The 12,176-nt window shown below is 51.3% G+C and overlaps 1 protein-coding gene across 1 annotated transcript in view; it reads left to right on the plus strand.

Annotated features, from left to right (window-relative positions):
* The first annotated feature begins 1,655 nt into the window (after positions 1 to 1,655).
* LOC104513476 (LIM/homeobox protein Lhx8) overlaps positions 1,656 to 12,176 on the plus strand; it is an 11,694-nt gene continuing 1,173 nt past the window's right edge. The window contains exons 1-6 of the mRNA XM_010156836.1: positions 1,656 to 1,762; positions 3,015 to 3,235; positions 3,687 to 3,790; positions 6,660 to 6,755; positions 7,793 to 7,976; positions 8,687 to 9,271. Coding sequence (XP_010155138.1) covers positions 3,202 to 3,235; positions 3,687 to 3,790; positions 6,660 to 6,755; positions 7,793 to 7,976; positions 8,687 to 8,763 — 495 coding nt within the window. The 5' untranslated portion in view covers positions 1,656 to 1,762; positions 3,015 to 3,201 and the 3' untranslated portion in view covers positions 8,764 to 9,271. The remainder of the gene's footprint in view (positions 1,763 to 3,014; positions 3,236 to 3,686; positions 3,791 to 6,659; positions 6,756 to 7,792; positions 7,977 to 8,686; positions 9,272 to 12,176) is intronic.

Consider the following 12,176-nt stretch of genomic DNA (forward strand, 5'->3'; position numbering starts at 1 on the left):
CCCAAACCGGGTTGACATGGCTTCGAGCTGGTGACCCCTAAATGATTTAGCCTGAAGTTCAGCTGGGCTGTGGCTGCTTCATGCATGAGCAGAGAGAAAGGAATCTGTGTGAGTAACCTGGGATCCCGCTGATCAGCAGCCCGTCTTCCGACTGCAGCCCCTAGGTTAAAAAGAGTGTAGGTGGCCAATGCCGGGTGGGACAGACAGCGAAGCCGTTGGTGCCCTGTTCCGTGGGTGAGCATTAGCCCCGGCAGAGGCGGCGAGGTGAGCTCTGCGTGGCCGGGCCATCTGCTCGTGCGTTGTGGAGCTGTGCCCCGCCAGCCTGGCTCTCAGGGGCTCCTCTTACTGCATGGGGCTCCTGGCCTGGGCCCTGCGGGGTCACCCTGGAGCCCTCGCCTGGGGGGAGCCGAGCAGGCTTGGCCTGGCCCGCGTGCAGCTGTGGTGAGACGCTTGAGGAGCTCCGTTCAGCGAGAGCCGCTCTCAACAAGCTTCCTGTTCTGCTGCGGCGTGACTTGTCAGCGCACGGGAAGGCGGCTGCCCACACAGATAACGACTGGGAGAGCATCGGGCCACTCCGACCTGTGATGTTAGTACCTGAAGAATGAACCGGGCGATTCCGGTGTGGAGTCCACACCTCACCTTCTCCGCAGCTTGTCTGGCAGCACTGACGAAGGCACGTCCTGGCTTACCTCAGATCTGCTGCCTTGCCGTAGGCAGTGTACGGGCTTGGTGTGAGAGGAGAAATTGGCTCAGAAAACGAAAAAGGCTGCCCAGGTTGTTGCTTTGTTTACAGAATCCCTCCTATGCAGCGTGGGGTTATCCAGAAGCTTGTTACTTCATTTTTATGGTCACTGGGAGCCTGGGGTCTCAGATAATTTGAGTTACTTAGTCGACAAGCGACGCGCGATGGCTGCACGACAGAGTTCTCTTTACGGGAACGAAGCAAAGAATTGCACTCAGTTTATTTGCCCCAAAGTTACGTGTAGCCTTTCGAAACTACTGACTGCTGCTGCCTTCTGCGACTGCGTCTGGCTCCAGTGTGGATGGTGCAGGGTGAAGAACTGTTGAAGTGGCTGTTGAAACAACTGCGCGTGTTTGAATCCCGCTCTGGGCACTGACCGTGCCTGGGCAGAAAGCTGGCGGGTGAAGCCCTGCTCACGCTGTTGCTCTTTGAGGGAGTTGGGGTTTTCCTGCAGGACTCGCGCTTTAAAGTTTCGAATCGCTTGGCAGAGTTTGCTCTTTGCCAGGCAGCACTCTACAGAGTGGGAAATAAAGTATGTAAGTGTGCTGCCTTCCGAGGTCATGCGAGGCCAAAACTGGCTCTGTTACTCTGACGCGATGAGAACAGAACCGAGCACAAAATACCGGTGTGGAACCTGAATCTCTCGCTTCCTCTCCTGGTGCTTTTAATTACAGAGCCACGGAGGCTTGTTCTGGACACCTCCATCAAGTTCATTCATCCTTAATATGCATGCAGTTCTGTAGGAAAAATGTTTTGCCTTGAAGATAAATTTTCTGTGGATGGTGGTGTGTGTAATTTTACCTTGTCTGTATGGGTGGAAGAAGCAGGTTTTGTAACTGCGAGATGGAGCACTGGTAGCGCTGGCGTGGGGGGTAACTTTCCTTGTGCGTGTTCGCAGGTGAACGAGCTCTGCTGGCATGTGCGCTGCCTCTCCTGCAGCGTTTGCCGAACGTCCCTCGGGAGGCACACCAGCTGCTACATCAAAGACAAGGATATCTTCTGCAAACTTGATTATTTCAGGTACATCGTACGGCTGCAGCGCTTGGTTTGGCGTGTCACGCGTACTGGTTACGTTGTGCTCGGGCTGCAAGGAAAACGTGCGCTTAGGCTTTTTTATTGGCTACGCTTATTTTCAGTAGTTAAACTCCGACACTTCTTGCAGGGGGACTTGGAAACCCCAAGTCTGGTTAGTGAAACTCCCCGTGAAGTCTCCCCCTGCCCCTCCGAGGCATAGCTGCTGCGTGCAGAGGGAAAGCAGACCCAGTCGCTGCCGCGGTGAGGTTGTAACGCGGGCGTATGCGCCAGCAGCCTCCGTAGTGCTGGTTGGGAGCACGAGGCAGAGCTGAGGTGATGTTGTTTGGACCTGCAGCATCCCCTGGAATTGCACAGCCAACCCAGAAAAAGTCCCGCGCTCGCCAAAAGGAGCGGTCAGCAGTTGCAGTTTCCTTGGTCAGTTTGATGGAGAACGTGAAGCCTTCTTCAACAGTAAGGCCTAGTCCTGTAAGGAGGAATTTTACCTATTCGTGCTGACATTGGAGGCACTTGGGATACAGAATCTTGGGTCCAGAAAGCAGCAAAACCCCTGAGTTTTGTGGGACTTTAAAAAAAAACAAAAACCAAAAAACTTAGGAGGCTGCAGGGATTTTTCAGGACAAATTCTCACCTACATAATCAACACATCTTGGTGGCTAGTTTCCTCCTCAAAGAGGAATATTCTACTGTAGTAATGTAAATACTTGCAGATATTTGAATTTGTTTTAAAATTGTAATGTGAATGTAATTAAGGAAGTCGCTATGATGATACGGGTTTTGCCCACCCTTTTGCTGACGGGGACTGATGAGGAGCGAAGCCTGATGTAGCTGAACGGGGGTAATTCAGACTGCCACTAGAGTGATGGGAAATAATTTGAATAATTGGCAGAGTTTTGAAGACAAAGCTGTTCCCATCTCCCACTCACAGCTTTTTAGAGAGGAATCGCCTTCGTAAAAGGGCAGATGAAGAGCTGTGACATCGCGTAGCAGTGAGGGTGTTTCAGTTTTACTCTTTGCCCTGTGGAAACATAAACGTCTGCCGTAGCGTCTTGCTATCGGATATGGACTTGCTGATGTTTTTTCCCAATAAAACCACAATTATGCTGTCCCCCAATGCCACGTGACCAGCCTGCTCGCTGCAAGTCTCCGCTGCCACGTGTCCCGGCTGTCACCCTCGGGGGTCACCCTCTTGCCTGAGCCGGTGTCTGTGCCTTCACCCCCCGTTGCTCTGTCTCCGCAGGCGGTACGGCACCCGCTGTTCCCGCTGCGGGCGGCACATTCACGCTACTGACTGGGTCCGAAGGGCCAAGGGAAACGTGTACCACTTGGCGTGTTTTGCGTGCTTCTCCTGCAAAAGGCAGCTTTCTACTGGAGAGGAGTTTGCGCTGGTTGAAGAGAAAGTGCTGTGTAGGGTGCACTACGACTGCATGTTGGACAACCTGAAAAGAGAAGTTGAAAATGGTAACGTACCCTTTTGTTAAGAACTATGGTTGTGGTTTAGTTTTAATTAAAATGTTGGGGTTTACTTCATCTTCCTTACTAAGAGGTAATTACCCAGCTTTACTGAGGCTGGAAGCACAGGTTCCTGAATTAAAATAAGGTGCAAATTATTGGATGTTTCAATTTTTAAGCTTGTTTAACTTTGTATAACTTGTTTTCTGTCCTAAGGAAAAGAAAGCGAGAGCACATGCAGCTGATAAAAAATGTCATGCTGGATCTGTTCCTTCCCTGACTTGCAGGGGGGGCGCTGGGTGACAGTGCCAGATCAGCTGGACTTTGAGCAGAATATGGCTTTTCTTAGAGCTGAAACTCGGCTGGCCAGCACCGTTGGCTGTTGGAGGACAGCCGGAGTGAGGAGTTGCATCGTTCTGAATGTTTAGCAGACAGCGGTGTTTTCTTGTTAATGCTTCAGGTAATGGGATTAGTGTGGAAGGAGCGTTACTCACAGAGCAGGACGTTAATCACCCAAAACCAGCAAAAAGAGCTCGGACCAGCTTCACAGCAGATCAGCTCCAGGTAGAGGCAGCGCGCGTACCTTGCAGGGGTCAGGACGTAAGTGCCGAACCGATGGGAATTCGGATGCGTGGGGGGGGAAGGAAGAAGCTTGCATGCTTTAAACTCTTTCATAAACCATCAAGACACGGCATGTTTCTGCAATTGTTTGTGAGCTTCAGCAGTTTCATATGAAATAGTTACTCTTCAAGATTTTATTTCCCTGGGGGCAGCTAGTAATTCTGCGGAGTGGAAACGAAAAGGTAGTTCTCTTTTGATTGCCCGATGCAATCTGTTTCATCGGGCACTTGGATCGCTGCACGTAGCACAGACAAAAGACTGTTGGAATCATGCGGTGCGGAGGGTTGTGCTGAAGGTGGGTGCGGGCTGTGACCAGGACATCCGCAGGACGGAATTTAGATTTTGTTGCGGTGCACAGTGAGGGCTGTGAGAGATTGCTGCCCAAGCAGGTGAGTGTGCTGGGTTCCCGTTTACGCCCGTGAGCAGACTCGCCTCAGTGACGGTTTCTTGTCTTGCTTTGGTTTCTGGAGAAGACGGGGAATAGTTGCACACTTATTAATTGCCCCTTTTCCTCCTAACTTGACTCTCCTCAGTACTTGCTTTTCAGGTGACGTGTTATAGTCTTGGCTACACTTCTGTACACCAGAAGGAGAGACTATCAGCAGGGACACGTCTCTCCTTCTCCCCTCCTTCTCCCCTCCTCCCAGCCCTTCCAAAATGCACTGTGTGCTGATTTCTCCAAGCGTCTTTGAGCTTTGCCAGTTAAAATACACTGAAGTCGTCACAGTCTTGGTGTCCTGTTTCGGGACCTACCTTCGGTGTTTGATGCTGCGTGTGCTGGGGAAATGCCCCCACTTTAGTTTCCTAGAGCTGGGTGGAGTGAAATAGAGGGGAAGTGCATTTCAAGTACTTGGCAGCAATTCTTGAACTGTCCAATTTGTTCTTGAATGTACATTACTGAAGTATGTTTTTCCAATATCCCTTTACACCAGCTCAGCTGTTAGTTCTGTTCCTTTCCGTGGTCAGGACTAAGGGAAGTGGGGACTCAGAACTCTGGAAGTACCAAATCCAGACCCCTGCCCTGAAGGGGGAGGGGGCGGGATTGCTTCATCTGCTCTGCTCTCAAGGCTTCTGGCCTTATTGCTGCCTTGGCGAGGGTTAGCTCCCGACTGTCCCCAAGATGAGCTGTTTCACCCTCTGGGTCAGCACTTCACTTACATTTTTGCAGGGAAACCCACCGTCCTAGGGCTGGCTCCCCATGAAAAGGGGCAGAGGTGAGACCGCCTTCAGAGGTTTCTGCCTGTAGTAGGAAGGAAGCTGCAGTTTTCCACCTAATCCCGGCTACGCATCCCTGCTTTTGGCTCATAACATCTTTGAACTTCCGGTCCCGCGTGGCCGCCACCCTGTTCCTTTTGTGCTGGCTCAGCCCCAGGTCTGGCCTGTTGGCCCGGCCTCTCGTTGGCGGTGAAGGCAGCGGGGAAAGCGAAGGCTGAGGTGTCATAGCGCAGGGGGGTTGAGCAGTGCTGTGCGCTGTGGCGTGTGGCTGTCAAAGCTCGGTTTGCCATGGCAGCTGTGACAGGGGACAGTGTGGTGTCAGTACAGAAGCAGCATGTTGGCACTGATTTGGCACAGGGCGAGGGCTCTGGGCATCAAGCTCGAACCTCTGCGAAAGGGACCTTTTCCAGCAGCAGCCAAATGGGAGACGGGCCCAGCCATCAATGCAGGGTCTGTGTTCAGGGCTTCTTCCCCTTTGTTGTCAATGAAACGTCTGTGCTTCCCTCTTTTCCTGTTGTAAATCGATTGCCACCTACTCCAGTGGGTGTTTGAGAACCTGGGGCCTCTTGTTGCTTGTTGACATGTGCTGTCTGCTCAGCGCCTTTGTCTCTGGGCCTGTCCTTGATGCTGGTGTGAGACTTCACTTCCAGCACGAGAAGCATCAGAGGGATATGTGACTGTCAGCCTGTATTAATGCCCCCTGTGAAGCGCTTGTGCAAAGGATGCCCCTGCTTTTTGATGTCTCCCTACGAAACTGTAGGAAAGTAATAGTTTGTGTTTCTGAATGTGGAGAGAAATAGGCTGAATCTTGAAAGATGAAGCTAGGCAAAAGTAGCCAACCATCAAGGGGCAAAGTCGGAGATGAGGAACTACAGTTCGCTGAGACACCCTGCAGAAATCCATGCTTCCTTAAGTAAGATAAACTCCCACAGGTCAAGTTGACATCTGCTTCCTTAAATCACTTAATTCCTGCCCTAATGACAAGTGGTCCCTTCAGTTTTCTGTAGCAAGATGGGTGTAACCCAGCAGTTACAGAGTGCAGGTCAGCCCAGGTGGAGCCTCTGTGTTCCTCCCGTCGGTCGAAGGTCGAGGAGGCACAAGGTGCTTCTCAGTTGCCTGCATCCTCCTTGCAGCTGGAGAGGGATGCAGGTTGCTCTATGTCATGCAAGAGGCAGGTAGTGACGGCCGGTTCAGAGCGGCGGATCAGGGTTCCCTCCTTGCACTGCGTGCTGTGATGTGCTGCTGCAGGCACTTCCTTTACCGAGCATGCTTGGCTTCGCTTTGCTGCGAACTGTCTCCCCCAGTCCTCCTCAATGCAATTGTAACAGAGCATCTCCTGCTTTTTTTACTACTGCCAAGCAGAATTCCTTTCTGTCATTCCTGGTAAATGTCTCTGTTCAGTTAAGCATAATAAGGGGCTTGTATTTTGCCTGCGAGGGATGTACTTTCTTTCCCGTGGTGTAGGTGGGGCTGCCTGGGGACCAGCGGTTACAGCAGCTTCCTAAAACCGGTCAAGGAGTAGGACAGCGGTCTGGGGGAGCGTGTAATGCTGCTCTCAGGAGTGCACCCAAAAACCGGTGGTCTCTTGCCTTTCCAGGTTATGCAAGCACAGTTTGCTCAGGACAACAATCCAGATGCACAAACGCTTCAGAAGCTGGCAGAAAGAACAGGCTTGAGCAGACGTGTTATACAGGTAACTGCTAAGCTGCTTGACTGGTGAAGTCTCTACTCGTCCACTGCAAATGCTTAACCGCAGTCTTCTCCGTGTCGTCGTTCTGAGATGGAAAAGGATCAAATCTGGTAGCTCTGACGTAACTTTGGTCAGCATCCTTGTTTGTCCTAGACCTGTTCCCAGCTACATTAGAAAACTTGCTGTGTTCCTTTTGCACTTCATGTGGGGGATTAATAATCTTCTGGGATTAATAATCTTCCTGGAAGAAACTTCTCAGCCCGAATAGTATAGAATTGGCACTCCTCTAATCACAAATTTCTGACTTCAAGAGCTTGTTCTTCAGACCTGTGCTCTTTGAAAATGGCTTGTGGTGACACACTAGGAGCATCTCTGCTCTAGACAGCAGAGTTGGGAGATCAGTGCCATCCAAACTGGAGAGAGACACAGACTTAGAATCTTTGTTTGAAGGTGCCTCTCAGCAAACGTTATAGGCATGTTTATGTATAAAAAATGATGTAGTATAAATTATACACTTACATGTTCACATGAATAAGAGTAAGTTTGCAGTTCCCCTAGCTAATTCTGGCCTGGAAGACCAACAGCTTTTCTGTAGAAATGAGGTATTTGGCAGCTGTGATCAAGCATTAAAAAAGTGGAAGCTCACACGCTGCTCGGTGTGAAAAGGAAGATGGGTGCCCCATGGGTGCCCCGCGTCGCCCTTGGTGGCGTTGGCGCCAGGAGGTGGCTGCGTGCCGTGCCGTGCCATGCTGTGCCATGCCAACAGCCCAGCAGGCGTGCGGGGCCGTGGGTGCTGCTGCTCGGGCTGGCAGGAGTCGTGCAGCCCTTCGCCGGCTGCTGCTCACGGCAGAAGCTTTTCTGATTTGGGCGAGGCGCGACACGGGCTGAGAGCGAGTGCTGCGTCATCAGGACTGTCGGTGTCATGGTGAGGGCCCAATGACCCGAGGCCGGCTGCAGTTGGAACGCTGGGGTGTTTACTGTGCTGATGTTGAAACGGAATGCAATCCATCAACGTGATGTAAACTTTTCCCCCTTTTCAGGTGTGGTTTCAAAATTGTAGAGCACGCCATAAGAAACATGTTAGTCCTAATCACTCATCTACTGCTCCTGTCACAGCAGTTCAGCCCTCCAGGCTGTCTCCACCTATGTTAGAAGAAATGGCATACTCCGCGTACGTGCCCGCGGACGGGACGATGCTCACTGCTCTGCACAGCTACATGGATGGTGGGTATAACAGCCTCGCACGTCCAAGTGCAGTCACTGTTGACACTAGCAGGAACAGGTTACTGAGTGCCAATGAAAGACACTTAATGTGTTTGTAATCTGTAGTAATCGTCAGAGACTGTCCTAGTGCTGTCCCCGCTGCCTGCGCCTCGCTAGGCGTGCCTTTTCCCTGTAGGACCTGGGCGCGCTCTGCCCTGTGCACGCTGGTCAGTCGGGGTACAAAGAGCACGTCCTGTGCTTCCCCCCAACGATGAATCCCACTTACAAGACATCACTTTGCTTTAAATGCCCGTGCGCGGTTTTCGATGGCACGTGATGCGGATGCGAACCGTTCAGCCCCGCTCCTTGAGCGTACCCCGAGGGCTGAACGTGTACCTGGTGCAGCAGCTTCGCTGAGAGCTGAGCCTTCCCAGGGTGGGGGGGACGGGGTGGTCACTAGTGAATTCCCGTCACCGTGTGTCTTACCGACAACTCCGGCTCGTGTTTGTGGTTAGGAGAGACTGAAGGCTTTGGGAGTAGACGGAGCCGCGCGCGGGGCCTGAGCGTTTCCTCCGAAGCGCAGGTGTAGGGCGGGCTGTGGGTGAAGGGGTGTGCGTGCTGGGCTGAGGAGAAGGGGGCATGCTGGGACTAGTGACCTCTCACTGCCCGCTGGGATTCCATCCTTTTCCACCTCCGATGAAGCTGACGGGTAACTGTTTCTGTTTTTGTAGCTCATTCACCTACAGCTCTTGGGCTCCAGCCTTTGCTACCGCACTCAATGACGCAGCTGCCCATAAGTCACACCTGAGCCCCTTCTCTCAGGGATATGAGCTACCAAGGACGTAACCTGAAGTCGTTGATTGTGTGTTAAAAATATCCTTAGAAAGATATTAACGTTAACTTTTTCTTTAACATCCGAAGCGTTTTTGAGGTAACTCTTGCTGCCGAGGTACGTGTGTATTTAGCCTGCGAGACACTTTTATGGGTTCTGCATAAATAACGATGACATTGTTTACAAGCCTTATTAAATACCTTTTTGTATTGTCTGGAAGTAGTCCACTCTAGTTATGTGTGTTAATTTATTTGTCATCAAAAGAGCACTTTGCCTAAAAGAAAGGACTGACAATTGTGCAAAACGTTTACAATTCTCTGTGAAACTGTAGTTTATCATTAGTTTGTATCTGTAAGTTATTGCTGAAAGTATTCCCTGTGTTTGAGTTGTATACAGCCTCTGTGGTAACGCTTACTTCTGTGAGTTTACAAAAATAAATTTTGGTTGCAAATATTTTCAACAAGAACTGAATAAAGTTCCCGTTGTAGCATGCGAAGCACAACGCTGCTGTGTTTGTGGCTGGACCGCGCTGGCTTGGGGAGCGCTGACCTTGCATCTTCAGTTGTAAGAGAAGGTCCCTGGTACAGACACGTGCACTGCCCCAAACTCGGGGTGGTCGTGTTTGTCTCAATCGACTCAAATCCTTTAATGGGCTCAGGTTGGCCTCGAAACACCCTGAATAGGTGGTGTTAAAGGGGGTGCAAAGCAGTGAGGGGGAGGGCGCAGCCCTGCAGTGGGAGGGGTGACAGATGGGGTTGATGCTTAACTGGCATTTGATCAGAAAGTGAAGAGCCTGAATTTGCTTTGGCTTTCTGGTTTCAAATTTTACTGCAGTGTCTGTTTTTTTTCAGTGGTTTTACCTTGCAGTTTTGTTAAGGAGGAGGGTAACAGGCAATGCTTCATGCAGAGCTAGATCTTGAAAAATGTGGCTCTGTTCAACTGGCCTGTGTGGAACTGCACCAGAACAGAGGTCAGAATTCAGTCAGATGCCCAAGAACACCAAGATTTAAAATGTTAATGTGCCGAGACTGAAGTGCAGAGCAGGTTGTGATGTGCTGGTGTGGTGGACAAAGGCTAGTGCCTGCTTCCAGTGCAACGGATTATTTTGTCTTCACAGACTGGTTTCCTTCAAGACGGGTAGAGCCACCTGCACACCCAGCCTTTACTTGCATCAGAAGGAACTCCTGCTTTGGAAGGTCTGTGTGTCTGTCTCCTTTTCTCTCCCCCAGCTCTGAGTCTGCAACTTCTTAGCTGTCCTGGTCGAACCATTTCAGTATGGCAGAGGTAGGGTTCTCCTTCCCACCATGGGAAGCCGATGGCTTTTAAGAGCGTGACTGTGATGGTAAGCTCTGAATTCAGGTTCTGTAAATTCAGTGTTGGCACTCTTTCGAGTGCCACTCACAGGCGTCGGAGCTGACCTGAGTAGCAAAAGTGAGGGGTGTGCGCTGGCACCGTGGTTTGCCCAAGGGGTTGTTACCCTGCCGTGTTTTCCACAAAAATCCCCAAAGACAGGAGTGCTGCAGAGCTTCCCTGACGTTACATTTTTACTTGGGCGTGCATAACTTCTGGGTGGAATTCTGAGTACGTTGCTTTCCACACCGAAGCCGGCTCCACGCATCGGCGCGGCACAACAGCACACACAGCAGTAGGCAGACTGGGTTTTGTCCGGTTGCTGGGTCTGGTATGCGAGTAGAACCACCTTACGGCTGAGGTTTTTCCAGGTAAACCCTGAATAATGCTAACTTAGGGCTCAATATAAACTTGGCAACTTCAAACACTATTTAGTTGTGGTTTAAAATGCAACTTTGCTTCCATCGTGTCCCTTGAAGGAGAGGTAATAGTCAGATCTCGAGGACCGAGGCAGCTCCGGGTTACCTGAAACAAAATCAGTCACAGTTTATCTGTGAAACAACCCTTCTGTTCAGCTGTGAAGTCCGGGCAGGATTCAAGTAAATAGGGAGCAATTTTCCCATTTCCCTAGGAAAACAGGAAGCAGGAGTGTTCGTCTGCTGCTGCTGTGAAGGCTTGAGCAGCTTTTCTAAGTGTGTCTGGGACAGTGTGGGGCTGAAAATGGGAAGCTCAGCTGAGGTCTGGCACTCCTGGGTCTTCCCTTGGAGCGTGTTGGACACATGCCACTGGCCAGTGTCAGCTGGTGTTGGGCTGTGTGGGGCTGACAGGGCACACGGAAAACCGGGGGCCGTTTCAGGCCGCTGCTCTCAGCTGAGGCTGTTGCTGTGGTCCGTTGCAAGCTGGAATGCTTGTCTTCCTACTGGGATGAACTGGCTTGCTGCTGAGCTCTGCTGACCCCAGAGCCATCCTACTGCTCCTCGCTGTAGGCAAGAGTAACATGGTTATTGCTCTGCTGGGGCAATTCGGGGGATCTCGTCACAGAATGCAGCTGTAGCTACAGCAGGGACACGCAGTACGCGTTTCGGTGCCTCTCAGACCACACAGGCTCAGCGTGAAAGTGAAATGTTGTACAAAATTGGCGTTTGAAATAAATAGGTTGGCAAGCAGAGCGGCTGAGCTTACTGCTCGCTCTGTCCTCTGACCAACTGCTTTGGGGTTTCTGGATGCAGGAGTCTTGGTAAAACCTGACATGGTTGTACCATAAGGAACAGTCCAGCACGGGTGGCTCTTCCCTTGATGGATGAATGCCAGCAGTAACGTGGAGTGACACCCTTTACCTTTAGCCTCTGCACAAGTCTCTTGCACAAAGATTCTTTGGTAGCTGATTTGGTTTTTTCAGTATCTTGACTAAACGTAACTCATGTTTTACACTGCGTTTGCTGGTGGTGACCAGCGTGCCCCCAGTCCTCGCTCCTGGCATGCTGGGGTTTGGCTCTGGTGTCGTAAGCTGAAACATCAGGGCTGCTGTCGCAGACAGGGCTGCGCAGGAGCTGGTGTTACTCTGCCTCGGGGCACTCGCGGCTCCTGGTACAGAACAGACCATGGTGGGTAAAGCGTGTAGCTCGACAGGTACTTTGTACCGTGCTGCTGCGTTCAGCCCTATAGTGCCGGGAAGCTGTTCTGGTAACCTAGACGATGAGGTGACCGTAGGATACACAAATCCCAGCTTTTCCAGAGCTAAAGATGCAAACTTGGCGGGATGAAGGTGTTGGCATTGTTGTTCTGCAGCTGATGCCGTAGCGTACCTCAGGGGAAAAGAACCCATCTTCCACACAGGCAGAATAAAGTGTAAGGCAGAAGCCAGCGGGATTACGCTGGTGGATCGAGCGGGTAGTTTCACATTCTGCTGTTGCTTGGAGCAGCTGCAAGGCCTGTGCCGACACCTTCGCTCTTTTTTCTCGGTCTGTATGTAAACTGTAATTTGCTGAATGCGGGAGCACCCAACAGCCGCCTTCTCTACTGTTTTCAGAAGGAATCAG

Source organism: Eurypyga helias, unplaced genomic scaffold (assembly GCF_000690775.1).
Source record: "Eurypyga helias isolate BGI_N326 unplaced genomic scaffold, ASM69077v1 scaffold40448, whole genome shotgun sequence".
Lineage (NCBI taxonomy): Eukaryota > Metazoa > Chordata > Aves > Eurypygiformes > Eurypygidae > Eurypyga > Eurypyga helias.